The sequence below is a fragment of the Branchiostoma lanceolatum genome, chromosome 6 (genome assembly GCF_035083965.1).
Source record: "Branchiostoma lanceolatum isolate klBraLanc5 chromosome 6, klBraLanc5.hap2, whole genome shotgun sequence".
Taxonomy (NCBI): Eukaryota; Metazoa; Chordata; class Leptocardii; order Amphioxiformes; family Branchiostomatidae; genus Branchiostoma; species Branchiostoma lanceolatum.
This window is the reverse complement of record NC_089727.1, coordinates 9,262,186-9,276,700: the sequence shown is the minus strand read 5'-3', so window position 1 is coordinate 9,276,700 and position 14,515 is coordinate 9,262,186. Positions and strand designations below refer to the sequence as shown.

Sequence of the window (14,515 nt, the reverse complement as noted above, 5' to 3'; positions counted from 1 at the left end):
CACAACATATCGATACCATTAGTCACTTTTGTTGTCAACCAACCAACCAACCAACCAACCAACCAACCAACCAACTAACCAACCAACAAACCAATCAATCAATCAATCAATCAATCAATCTTTATTCAAATCAACCAGATGTAGAAATCATAACTGAATATTGTTGCTTTTTGCCTACATACTACAACTACATACAACAACTAATACAAAGACCACATACAAAAAGACAGATGATCTGCATTACATACATTAATATTACAAGAGTAGACGTTTTCTACCTTAATATAGGATGGTCTTCGTCATCTGATTCCGTGTTGTACGTCAGACATTTGCCAGACTGATTGATCCACAAACTTATCGTACCGATTGGTTGGAGACAATATTGCAAATTGTAGTGTTGGATGTCTGGACGCTCGTTATTCACCGTCCATTTTTTGGACGACGTCCAGGAACATGGTGAAAATAATGGGTACATTCAATTCAGAACAGGTGTGGTTCGGACTATAGTAGGCTTAACATCGTACCATCATTAAAATTGCTGTTTTCCAGATGTGACCCGAATTAGAATCTCAAGTAACATAAAACATAATATCACCCTAAATCAAGCAAATAGCCTCTAGTCTGGCTAGAATTTATTGAAGTCAGTGAGAATAAATCGAAGTATAATCAAGGGTTTACGAATGTTGGGACTGAAAGCGACCGATTAAAACATCGTCTTATCACATATGAAGGTAGCCAACCACGTTTGAGTGTCGCTAAGATACCAGGAAACTTCACAAAACAAACTTCCTAACTCTACAGTGGTAATGCTTCCACACCACGTACAGCAGTGTCGGATCAGATGCCTAGCTTTGATCGTACAGCACCATCTTTTATGCCAAAGTAGGCGCGTGCGGTTTCCTTCATGTACGCGGGGATCTGTTTGAAAGCCCCTACAAAGGCAGAACAAAGACACGGAATGGATCTTCCCGAGGCCCTGTTGCGGTACCTGCAGAAATCTCCATGGTTTCTGCGCCAGTAAAGCCCATCTTGTGTGATTTACTGTACGGAGGGAACATCAATACTAAGCTTTACGAGTGTCTTTCGGAAATCCCAACGTGCGTCATCACCAGTACTTGAGAGATGCATCGCGGCTTTGCAAATGGCGATGAAGCGTTGTCGGAGGGCCTGGATGTGGCAGTGACATTACTTGTTTGTAGTTATGGCCCCGAACTTCTGTTCACTCCAGAGCCGTGTATGATGCAGATAAGCATCCGTGAGAGGCGCTGTAGACAGGTAGAGAGCTTCCGCCATCCGGTCCTGTCTTCATGCAGAGTTGAGAGGCTCTCGTGGTTGGAAAGGTGATGGATTGACATCACCATGTACTTACCAAAAGGCTTCTGTTACACTCTTGACAAATCTATTACCATCCTGCATATGCCTGACGTATGACTACATGCAACATCAGCGTCAACTCTTGAATACAGATATAAGATGTACTTCTAGCGGTGATCAAGATAGGAAGAACAGTAGCCGTTCATAACGTTAGAAAGTTTCCTTTCAGATTGGATGTTTCTCACAGCTCACGTACTCACAGGGAACATTATATTGTATCACCCATATTTTTAGAACTGATATCATGATCATAGACATCAGTTATTACGTTGTACTATGAAAAGAACTAGGCTAACCTGAATACATAGATTTATCGAAGTATTAGAAGCAGCCGCAAGGTGCCAAAACCTTCGTTTTGTTGTAAATGACCTTGAAAAGTTTTGATTTTGCTTTCAAATACCCTTTGAGAGAAGAAGAGGCGAAACGAAATGACGTGGGATGAAACGGGATGAGTTTTGCTACAAATCGATGTCACATTCCCTCAGTGATGTACACCCGCGTAGACAAGACAAGACGTCGCTAGATGAAATACCGATCCTTACTTAATGAAGACATATTAACGCCCGATCCAACTCATCTACTTTACTGATCTTCTCAACTTTACGTGATTGCAGTGCTGCGTACCTAAACTCAGGTTCAGATCCGGGTTCAGGTCCAGAGATTCAGGTTCAGTTACAAGTCAGGACCTGAAACCATGGTATATGTATGCTAAACAACACTTAAAATGTCCTTTTGAATAAAAGTGGGGTTTTAATTGTTTCACTTGTACAATTAACGTAAATTACTGTGAGTGTTATCCTTTTATTGTAGTCATTGAACTAAGCAAGCATCGAGGTTTGATTTCGCATTCATTTAGCATCTTTTAAACGTCAAACTTTAACTTTAAACTTATTTCATAATTCAGCTCAATACGTTGATCAAATTCCAACTAAGTTTGAAACTGTTCAACATTTCTAATCTTTTTTTGTGTGGCTTTGTGCTATACGTTATTGTAATTGAGCTCGATGTCTTATTTTAGTAATAAGAACCTATTAGAAGATGATGCCTATGGACTTTGGATGATAACTTGAATTTGCATATTCGTGCAGAAATATATCTTGATGCAGTACTATTCATGCATTCTGGCATTCATTGACCCCCTTCTTACTCCTAGCTAGAGCATTCGAAGTATAAGAAATAGAAGAACTTTATTGCACGACAAGTGTACACGGTATAATGTATGGCAACACCTATCAAACATATGCATAGTACAAAAAAGAGGTATAGAGTTAAACTTGATATAGTGTTACAATCGAGTGGGGCTAATAATTAGTTTCGATATTTTCTACTGACAAATCAGTCTTTTATATAATTACCTAATTTTGCATTGTGGGGGTCGTCGCATCTTAAGATATATTCAAATCTGTCTGTAGCATTGAGATTCTTAAAATCCGTTGTACTTGATATGAGAAATGTGAATAAACATATAGTAGCGAACACTCATACGCAACTAAAAACAATAAACCCCGTTAGAACTGAAGCTCATTCCCGGAGGTAATCAACCCGAGCTTAATGCCGAGACCAGGCCAGACGAAATCGAGATGGTATCAACTCCCTTCATGCGGCCTACGCCCCATTTATCTGCACGGCATAATTTCAAGGGTATTTGGGTCAACACATTATTCTGATGTCTAATGGCTGATCTTCTCTGTGGAGACCATTCTAGCGTTCGGTAGAAAATGATGCATTTTTAACCACACACAATAGGTTTGAGGTAGCAAAGTTTCTTCATTTTTTTAAAATTTCCAATGCGTATGTTGTAATATAGTATAATGTATATTTATCATGTTTTTGCTCATCGTATAGTTTCGGCCTCAAAGAAAATTACAAAACATGTGTTTCAACGATATGAATTACATTAACTCTGTATCTTTTGAATTTTACATGTAGAAAATGTCTTCAGTTTCTTAATTTTTAATAGTTACAGTCTGTCCAATCCATGAATGAATGATGGTTGCAAATTTTGCAATTATTAAAAATGTATTCCTGTGGGATTCCCATATTAGTCTGCTAATATCGCCGCTAACAATTTCTTTCATAAGCAGACCTCTGTTTGGGTATCACAAATTAGATCGTACAGAGTATTGCATGTGCTCCTTTTCACGATTGGATTGGATTTGAGAGTCTACATCTTTGATTGATCGCTCCATCATCACATTCTTTAATCATGAATTATATCATACATTGAAGCTTAACTGTTTGCATCCGCTCTAGTTCCTTAGTATTGCAAATAACGAATGGAATTTGGCATAAAATGTGGATGGCTTCAATGGAATACAATAGAACTGAAATGCTAAAAAAGAAATGGATACAAAGGAAACGCTGTTCATTGTACTAGTTTATCATCAACTTCAAGTTCATCTGTTTATTAATAGAATTGTATATGTAGCATTCAACATTAATCTATAACTTAAGCACAATTACATATATGTATTGGAAAATGGAATGACTGTTAATGAATGATCAATCCATCGCTTCTACAGCGTCAGTTTATGCGTATCGAGCACGTGTCTCGATGAACAGTTGGTTTAAAGTCGCAGAAAGCTTATAGCGTCCCCTGTCTCTGCTAAGGAATGGTTGCAAAGCCCTGATATAAATGACTCCTTTTACACCTGGCAATTCTAGTGCATTGACAAGGAGGGTTAGAGAATTCCTGGCATTGATTGCAACGTTAGCATGCTCATAATAATGGTTTATTCGATTCAATTTAAACCTTTTTGACATTGATTCAAACATGGCAGCCACATGGCTGAATTGCGTGGTAATACTAAAGATAACGGGGTACAGTTTACGTTCGTAATAAAAAAATAAGCATATCGTGTTGATCTATGTTTTAACATCATACGTAGATGAAAAATATTAGAAACATTTAATTGAATTCCGTGGTGTTACTTGGGATAACAGTTAACGTTCGTAATAATACATTAGCATGTCGCGTTGGTCTATGTTTAGACGTCGACGTCATACTTAGATGAAAAACATTATTAGAAAAGCATCCCATCGCATTCAGGGCTTACGATGGATACTTATTCATACTTAAGACGAACTGTATTAACTGATTCATCATCGATAAGGTCCAGGTGACAAGACAATCCATCTCCCTGTCAAGATCCTCCAAGAAATGCTGGCGCCGTGTTAAAAGCATTTAGCCACGGATTGTATTCAGTACAGACGAAGCCACTTAATTGCACCTCGGATAAACGCACCTTCCGTTTAATTGCACCGAATCCCAATATCCCAAACCGGTTCCCATTCACTGCATTGTTAGTGACTCCGCATATCTGCACCGGGCATGGTCACCAATGCCGGATAACTGCACCATTTTTTTCCAAAAATCCTCGACAAGTCAACTGAAAAGGTGCGCTAAAATCGGCAAACGCGGTACAAATGAGCCGATACCTGCCGGTGTAAAGGCGCAATACCGCCAATATGTTTAAAACTGTTTGGAGTAACAAAAGAAGGCGGTCTCCATTGACAGTTACGTTGATAGGAATCGTATAGGAGGTCCCGGGCGGGTCACCCGTAATCAGTAACCAAGTTTTAGTTTCAATTCCTAGTTTCATGGCGGTACATGATTTACGTAAATCGACAACTGCACTCTACGTAATGTAACACAGAAACTGTTATCCCATGAGTGGCATGACGATGTTTCAGAATGCCTCCCCTGTAACATTACGTGTGTTGTAATGTGGTAGATCGCATGGAAAAATGAAAGAATGCAAAATCTTTTAAAACAGGTTCGTAGTCATTTCTTTATTTTCAGCAAAGGGTCAATAAATAAAGTTGATAATTGAATAATTTCGTCTATTTTCTTTGTGCTAGTGTTTCTGACTAACAATACACCCCCTCGCCCATGGTTGTGCGGTCCAGCTGGGTATTTCGCATAATTGCACCAGCCGGATAATTGCACCAAAAACGCTGACAAATTGGTGGTGCAGTTAAGCGGATTCTACTGTACTAAAAATACACACTGTCAATGCTTCTCCGTGCTCTCTCTCTCTGCATGCTGCGCATACAAGGTCACGAGTAGCGGCTGCCTGTAGCTTGATACGCCCACACACCGTCTATTAGCAGGCGCAATCATCACCTTCTTTGAGTACCTTTCTACACGCTCTGCTAAAATAGCTGTGTTTTGTCGATACTTCAACTTGCCAGAGCTCAACAACCCAGCAGAAACAGCGGTATACTTGTTGCTCATGCGTCTTTTTGATAGAAGGATTGTTATATGCCTTTTTCAAACAGATCAACAGTTGAAACTCCCGTTGTCGTTCAACGGTTGGGATAAAAATAGGTGTCCATTCATAGCTTCTAGTATAATTTAACACGACGCTATGTTTATTGACTCTCCGAATACGCTTTGATCTTAAAAGACCACAAACACGCAATATTGTAGACAACCTTCAACTTCAACTTAGTAAACCCCCAGATAACCCCGCGAGGGGCAAAGTAGGGGGGGGAGGAGGTCCCAGGCTAAGGCGGGCAGGCCTCCAGCCTGGCGCGGAAAGACTCAACGGTGGGAGCCGTAACAACCGCGCAAACCTTATCTAGCTATCGCCATATTTAACTATGTATGGACATGGCATCGTTATAGATTCAGAAGCATTGTGCTTTATGGTAACCATCTCATAGTTAGGTGTAGTGGAAGTATATGATTATGGCTATGTAGTTTCTACATGTTACGTTGCTTTGGGATACCTAAACGCAGAATGCAATGTGTGTGTGTGTGTATGTGTGTGTGTGTGTGTATGTGTGTGTGTATGTGTGTGTGTTTATGGCAGGCATTTTTTCGCCGATAATGTATGTAGTCACATTACCAAAGTTGACCATCACTATTTCATCACCTGCAGCAAAATTTCATGACTCTGGCCCTCCGCCGACTGCTGATGTCATGGGGTCTCGAAAAGTGGGAAGCCATACGGTAAGCCTGTTTCTATAACATTTTGTTTTAAAACTTAGCAGTTGATGTACTAACACGATGTCTTTCGATGAATTTACGAAAGTTTTACGGAATGTTTCCTATGCCAATACATCAGAATACCCCTTGATTAAAGAGGCCACATTGATTAAAAGAATCTACGCAAGTCATAAACCGTGATGAGGGGGATAAAAACTCAGTCACGTTTGGGACCGCATCCTTCCCACTGCAGCGACACCTAGCTGCAGTGCGAAGTAGAATCAGTCAGTATTGCCCTGAAGACGGTCCACCGAAACGTCAACAGGGGAAAAACACCGGCTGTGTGAAATTAGGTCCCAATTGAAAAAAGGGGCCTTGACGGGTAGTTCACATGCTGGCACTTTTTTGGCACTTTCTGGCATGACCCCTACGTGGCCCCGTGGGACATCCTGCGGCTGCCGGGCTATATTTGGGCCCGTCCGGGACATCGAATCATTTTAACCCGGGCTTAAAATCAACGCGGGACCCCTAACAAAAAGACGCCGTGAGGTACATGTAGTAATGGCACCGACCCCGACCCCCCCCCCCCCACATCCCCCCCACATCCCCCCCCCCCCCCGTAACGGGCATGTTTACCGGGACAAATTTGTAGCTTCGGGGCCCCAACGGGCACCGGCGCAATTGGGACAGTAGCATAACCAATACATCAGAATGTTTCAAACATAGATATCTTGAGCAGCCTTGGCCTTCTACCAAATTCTGCCCCCTGATGCTCCATCAGCTCTGACTCTGGGTAATTGCACCATTATTCTTGAATAACTGCGTGTATCGTTACATAACGTTGTTTATTCAACGGGCTTTGCAACGCATTAACACTTTGCAACGAGTTGCGTACGCTTGGCACCTATAGATCCATTATATGATCTCAACTAGCTCATTTTGATCACTCTTTCTGTCAAGACAGGAATACGGTTTTCGCAAAAGGATCGTTATGTAACGTTGCTCATTTCACGGATTTTGCAATCAAATCGTTAATCCTTCAAAATGCTTTGACTGCGTCCGGAGCCTACTCGATCAAACGATTGATCCCAAAGGACTCATTCTTTTTTCTAACTAATTTTAGTTTGTCGCCAAGCCAGGAATATTCTTGCTTACCTTTTTTACAATCTGTCCTTTCATCTTCATCATTCAAACAACACTCAATTGCACTCAAGACTTGAAAACAACAATATAATGCCGTCAGCTACATGTAGCTCCGTATATGTACAAGAGTGTGAACATGAAGTTCAATAGCAAGCCAAATTATAGAAACGTCGATAACATTTAGACATCCAGGTGATGAACGCAAGATAACAGTTATTCAAGTAACCGGATATTTTTTTTGAAACGGTCAGATAGAGCTTTACCCCAACAGTGAAAACTATGAATTGATATGTGAGGTGAATACACATTTTGGATAGTCCAATAGGAAACAAAAAAAGACAAGTCAAGAAACGAGTCATTCTGACACCATCTCAATGAACAGCCTGCGAGACAGCGATGTCTATGTTTGACGCAATGTATCAAATCTCTCTAACGATGGTGAATATGACTACCAACTTGTTATTGGTGAAAAAGTGTCTTCTTCTATGACGGAATTTGGTAGAATTTATCACGGTTTTTAATCGTGTAAAAAAAAGCCCACATGATATGTGTGTAAAAAACACATTATGTGTCTAACCTACAAATGAACACCATCAAATGTCAGTTTAAAACTCGGTGGAAAGCTTCTTCGCAGTTGTTAGCGTACCTGTTACACGCATCCTTCATGTTAGTCACGCATGCACGTAATACACGGACAACGGGGGATTACATTTGCCAACCCTTTTCTATTTCACAAGGATGATCCCCAGAATCCCCTTGAAGACCATTTCCGCTCAACATCAACAACCCCTTTGATGTACGCCATCATGAATTTTCCACCCTGTTCAACAAAGCGCCCGGGACGTCCAAGCAAATGGACAGGGAGCCACTTAACGAGTGGAGAATTTGTAGTTGATGTTTCATGACGGGGGGTATGTATAGCTGTGAGGAGAGGTCAACAGTAATGGATTCCTTGTCATGCAAGCAACCGTGGGAATGGTTCCATGGTCGGGGAGAGAGTGTCTTAATACTTATAGAACGCATCTTGATGATGAGAATCAAATCACTTGCAGTCTACTGGCTGAATTTCAGATTCATTTAATAATTCTCAAAACTCGTTCTAAAATTACTATCAACATACATCAATAAAACACAAGCGCTCTGTAGTAATACTTAGACTTAAATTCTTTTTAAAAGACGTGAAAGTTCATCTGTGTTCATAAAATTCATTATGTAGCAGGCATATACTCTAATTGTCCAATAAAGATGGCAAATGCACCGAATAGAGACGGGGGATGCCATAAACGTTTTGCAACTTTTGATCCACTGCTCACCGAGTCACGTGCTCTATCTGCATAAAGTAACGTCATAGGACCGTGGATTCCTCATTTTTCGAGGATCGAGACTTGTGCATTTCAGAAATTTGTCTCAATGTTTTGTGTTGGAAATTACAGTTCTTTCTGGTACATAGTCCTTCCAAAAAGGGTCGCTGCATTATCAATTTATCACCAAAGTTAACTTGTACTGGTTCATCATTGCAGACAGGTTAATATAAAAGGAGTAGCTATTAAATTTCCCCATGGAACATTTGATGCTGCCCAGCAAGTGAACGGCCGCCTCGCAACATAAAGTTGATATACTCGTGTTTATAGCCGTCGGTGCTCTGTCAAAAGCTGTTAGCATCAGTCACGGTACTTGACGGCAGCACATTTAGCTGCCATGCTGTGTAAAATATGACATTGATACAAAACTTTTTGTACAGGACGGCTTTAGCATCATGAACATAGCCTTTTTGTATGAAAGGTTGATCATTCGCTGAGATGTGTGCGACTGGAGGCAATTGGAAATGAACGTCGGAGACTAAAATTGACCAAAAGTGAATAAGTTGACTGGCGTCATGGATGACTCCTACGTTATACACCATGCGAACAGTACTTTTGTCGAATTACTTTCCCTATCTGGCGGGTAGCTCAGTCGCCATAGCGTACGCAATAGAGAACAGTAAGTGACGTTTAGCTATTGTTGCTTTATTTTCGTTGCCGTCTGACGCCGAACGTAGTGCGTGGTACCCTGGAACAAAACGTCAAGACCACTTTTTTCATGGTGTAATGTAGTCCTTCTGGGATTGATCAAGGCAGACCTTTCATTCCGGGATCGGCTATTACGATGTCTCCTGCTAAATGCTTCAGACTGAATTCGCTATACATTGTGTCTGTACTCTTCATGTACAACGTCAACACTGAACAAAAATACGATTTATGATTCAAGACATATGGCACAAAAAATGTGATACGAATGGAAATGGAACGTCTGAAAAGCCGAGGTAGACAGATGGAATAACGTTATTAAAGTTACGTGTTTAAGACTTTGATACGAAGTAAAAGTTGGGAAAATTGCGTGCCCCAGGATATGTTTACAATTACGTCGACTGGAAATCTTACATATAGTTCTATCTCATCTTCAAAGGGTCGTAACGTCGTATGAAATTCTAGGGCCATTGGGTATACTATTGCTTTGTTAAGTTTTCACTCGCAGGCAATCTCTAATGTCGATCGATATCCTTGGTCTTTCCACCAGATTATCGTACGTTGTAGCCTAAACTCTTACCCCTTTTAAGCATGACACGTTTAGGAATCATTTTAACATCTAGTGCACTTATAAATGATTGTACTTTTGTGTCTTATTCAGCTCCAACCTTGGCCTGCAAGATGATCAGTGCTACTATAACGGCATAGAAGACATAAGCTGTACAAGGTCCACGGCCGCCTACGACCCCCGGCTCATCAACAAGTTGGTAGACATCGCTCCGGACATGATTGGTATGCATTATTCTTTCTAGAGGCTTCATCGTTGTGATGAACTTAAGATTATAATTCCTCTTTATGATTTTCTGTATATTTGATTGCTTAAAAGGTTTTTTTTAATGTTTGGTGCTTACGGCAACATAATTCGCCTCGGTTCATTATAATGATATATCTGTCAAACTTTTGACTAGGAATATCACACTCCTTGCAATTGTTTCACATATTCTTACATTCTCATATTTGCAAAAAATTACAGGTAAAGTTTGTTTCCCTATGAGATTTTGTGATCTTCAGAGACCACTTTTTTTTGTGAATAAAATGCTGATTTGCCGATTTAAACAACATGAATGATAGTGTTTTCTATGATAGTTGTTTTTCTTATTCCACAGGAGTGGATTCGCCTACACTGATGAAAAACTTTGGGAGTGAGTTCTTCCGCCTCTGTGATCAGGAGTACGGCTACATCTTGCGCTCGCTGGGCGCCACCCTTCACGATTTTCTAAGTAACTTCGACTCTCTGCACGAACAGTTCAAAGCTCATCCCATCTACAGCACCAGAACGCCGCCATCTTTGCGCTGCATCCCACGTGACGACTGCAGCCTTGTTCTGAGCTACGCCTCTCAATCCGGGGACTTGGAGATGTTCATGGTGGGACTTTTACAGGAGGCCTCTCAACAGATGTATAACGTGTCAGTAACCGTTTCCCTTACACAGCCTTGGGACAAGAGCGCCCAGCTCTGCTTGTATATCATTGAACCCAGAGAGCGAAAACGCTCGATTGGAAAGACATGCAATAGGGCGACGGACATGTCATTGAAGCCAGCAGACTCCAAAATTTCGACCCAATTGTTCTGCCGCACCTTTCCGTTCCACTTTATGTTTGACAGAGAACTGAAGATACAACAACTTGGCATCGCTCTGCAGAGAAATCTACCGCCAACGATCGGCCTCGCTGGGCTTAAAGTCACCAACACGTTCGAATTCACCAGGCCCCTTATGTCTAAGGATGACGTCACGTTCGAAGGAATGTTAGCGCGGACTAATCTATTATTCGTCTTAAGAACTTGCGTGACATCCAATAAGGTTGACAACATTGTGGAGGTAAGAAGGCTCGACTACCAGTTTCGTATAATTGAATATTATTAATATTAGATAGTTCAAATGTGAATACTTACCAAGGTCAAGGACATCATGATACTAATTTATACCAGAGTTTGCAAACTTGCGAGCTATTACAAATTTTATCTGCAATTTCCGTCCTCCTGGACTAAACTTTGTTTCTACAATACATTACAACTGAAATTATGAGTTAGAAATGTTCACATATTGCACCAGGATTTACGACGCTGCTGCATTGTACTTATTAGCTAACTTGCAATTCACAATTTATACCGGGCCTTTATATATTTCAGTTGCAATCCTCATTCTTTTCCTACAAATTGCAAGCTGCAGGTGTAGGTATCCTGGTATCAATGTGTATATATATATATATATATATATATGCATAATAGATTGGTATTTCATGAACATGTGGATTGAATAAACGCGTTCTACTAAATACCTGGAGGAAATAGAAAACTACACGTAATGACAGGTACTGAAAATTGTACTCGGACATACCCGTTAGGCACAATTAGTTCTTTCTCGTTGTACCGTCGTGTATGTAATTGCTCGTTGTGGTTTAGGACCACCGGACGGTCAGCCTACTGATCACTTGTACGTCTTGCAGCTAGCCAGAGCAAACCGATGATGTCAATCAAAAGACTAATTTCACGCTATCGATTCCGTAAGGTAAAGGGTACGACCTGTTGGCTGGGCCAGTTCAGGGCTTATTTGAATTTCCAGTTATCGTGGCACAATACTTCCAGGAAATATGTCTGGAGCGTACGTCAAACCAAAGGGAATAACATTCTGCCCTAGCAGATGATTGCGTTTTCTTACAGATGGTAATTCGAAAAAGGCAGTGACGTACTTTGCATATGACTTACAGCAAGAGGGGGGGGGGCTTTCCAAAGTTACTTTTAACAAAGTTACTTTTAATTGCGAGAAGTTAAACAACGTTGTATACATGAACTTGCAACCCAAACTTTAGCGTTTTTGTTGAGTAATAAAATAAAATATGAACGGAAACTTTCAGGAAGTTTTCCCATGCAATTGGCTTCTCAGGTGAATCAATTGTGTCTCCCTTTAGTTGAATTACGAACAGAAACCCACACATCGTAAATGATGGGAATAAACATTTAGGTTCGGCAATTCCAGCAGTCTGAAGTAATTGATTGTAACTGCAAACCTGCCTCCGGAGCCGGTCCTTTGAATTATAGACCACTTCCGAATTGGCAAACGGGTCTTATGTCAATTTGGAGTCGCAGATGAAAGATAGATCCTACAATAAGGTGTGAGAAAAGAATTAAAGAAATAAGATCATCTGCGCTGCCTAAATACAATATCCGGTTTCTACCCAATTGCAAATAGTCCTTGTGTAGCTTATTTGATCACTTCGCAAGATTCACTATGTTTTTAATTGGTTTATCGGTTGATTGACTCCGCATGTAAATGGGACAGCTACTCTTCCAGGAGTATCAAATGTAGTTCTCCTTCTTTCGATACTCGGTGAAATAATTAAATTTTGTAGTAAGTTTTAATGGAACAAAATGGATGTCTGGCGACGGGATGAACAGCAGAGAAAGACCAATAGATTAATCATATGTGACCCACAAGAAACACCAAATAGATATACCCTGGTAGTTGATGCTTACATTTTTAGATAAAAGTCACGCCAATCTTGTCAAGCACTTCAAATTCTTATGTAACTCTTTGTAGCTGATCAGCAAGGACTTCAAAAGGGAAGTCAAATACACGCATTTTCTTCATCATGAATTAAGAATCTATTCTTAGTCCACTGCGTGTGATGTCGCCAGCGTGTTTTATTGTTAAGATAGCAGAAGTGAAACATCGCTGTTTGTCCTGTGGATTCTCTACAGGGCACGGAGCTGAAAGGTCAGATGCTGTACCTGAAGGAGACAGACTGCATGCTGTTCCTGGGGTCACCACGGGTCAACAAACTGGAGGAGATGATGGGGAGGGGCATATATATCTCCGACGTGCCAATTCACGATGCCACGCGAGATCTGGTGCTGGTGGGGGAACAAGCTAAAGCACAGGTGAGGGTTTTCTTGTTTTGATACTGCTGCTGATAATTTAGCTGTTGGTGTAGTTATTGGAAATGATGATGATGATGATGATGATGGCGATGGTGTCGTTGCCGTAGTTAATGACAATGATGCTGTTGTTGCTGCTGTAATTGTTGATGGTAATGATGGTGATGATTATGTTAATGATGCTGCTGTTACTGTAGTTGATGCTAATGATGCTGTTGTTGCTGTAGTTGTTGATGGTAATGATGGTAATGATTATGTTAATGATGCTGTTGTTACTGTAGTTGATTATGATGATGATGATGTTGATGATGATGCTGTAGTTGTTGCTGATAATGCTGTTGTTTTTGTAGTTGATTGCGATAGTGATAATCATGACGCGGTAGTTGTTGATCAGCGACGGCTTGGATTATCATGCTTAAGACATTTACTGAAATATGTATGAGGGGTTGTTTGGTAGTTATATCTCTCAAACAGAAAAGAGTATTTGCTGTTGTTCCAATGGGTGATTCGTTCATAGCTTTTATTTTATTGTCCATAGGATGGCTTGAAGAAACGCATGGATAAGCTGCGCGCACAGCTTGAGGAGGCCCACATCGCACTCGAAGAGGAGAAGCAGAAAAACGTCGACCTACTCTACGCCATCTTCCCACCAGCCATTGCGCGCAGGCTCTGGCTGGGGCAGTCCGTTCCTTCGCGAAGGTAAGCTTTTTCTACGTCAACGCATGCTACTCATCAAAATTCCATTTTCAGCTTTATGTTTTCTAATTTGAAAACACGAGACAATATTTTTTTCAAGTTCGATCCGTAGAACATTCCTACACATATTCTAAAGATGGCATGAAAGTCCATCTGTGTTGGTTAATGTCAGTTTGAAATAAGGACTAAGCTTGACTGCAATCACTAAAATGAAGTGGGACTTACCCGAATTTTTGGCTGACTCCGTCAACCTTGTTCACGGAATGGACCCGTCTACTCCTGGAACGTGACGTCAGAGACACGTGACTGTAGTAGCTGGTCATACGTGCCAGATAACGTGTGTCGCCCCCCGTCTATGTTCAAGGTAGGCCTGTGAGCTCTAATGTAGACCGCCTCCTTCACTCAAAGAAATCCGGTTCCGAATCGA

At 40.9% G+C, this 14,515-nt stretch overlaps 1 protein-coding gene across 1 annotated transcript in view; it reads left to right on the top strand.

Annotated features, from left to right (window-relative positions):
- The window catches only part of LOC136436456 (guanylate cyclase soluble subunit alpha-1-like), a 59,985-nt gene that overhangs the window by 33,739 nt on the left and 11,731 nt on the right, over positions 1-14,515 (top strand). Inside the window, exons 2-6 of the mRNA XM_066430449.1 lie at positions 6,261-6,331; positions 10,118-10,248; positions 10,623-11,335; positions 13,216-13,395; positions 13,931-14,091. Of these exons, the coding sequence (XP_066286546.1) occupies positions 6,261-6,331; positions 10,118-10,248; positions 10,623-11,335; positions 13,216-13,395; positions 13,931-14,091 (1,256 nt within the window). The remainder of the gene's footprint in view (positions 1-6,260; positions 6,332-10,117; positions 10,249-10,622; positions 11,336-13,215; positions 13,396-13,930; positions 14,092-14,515) is intronic.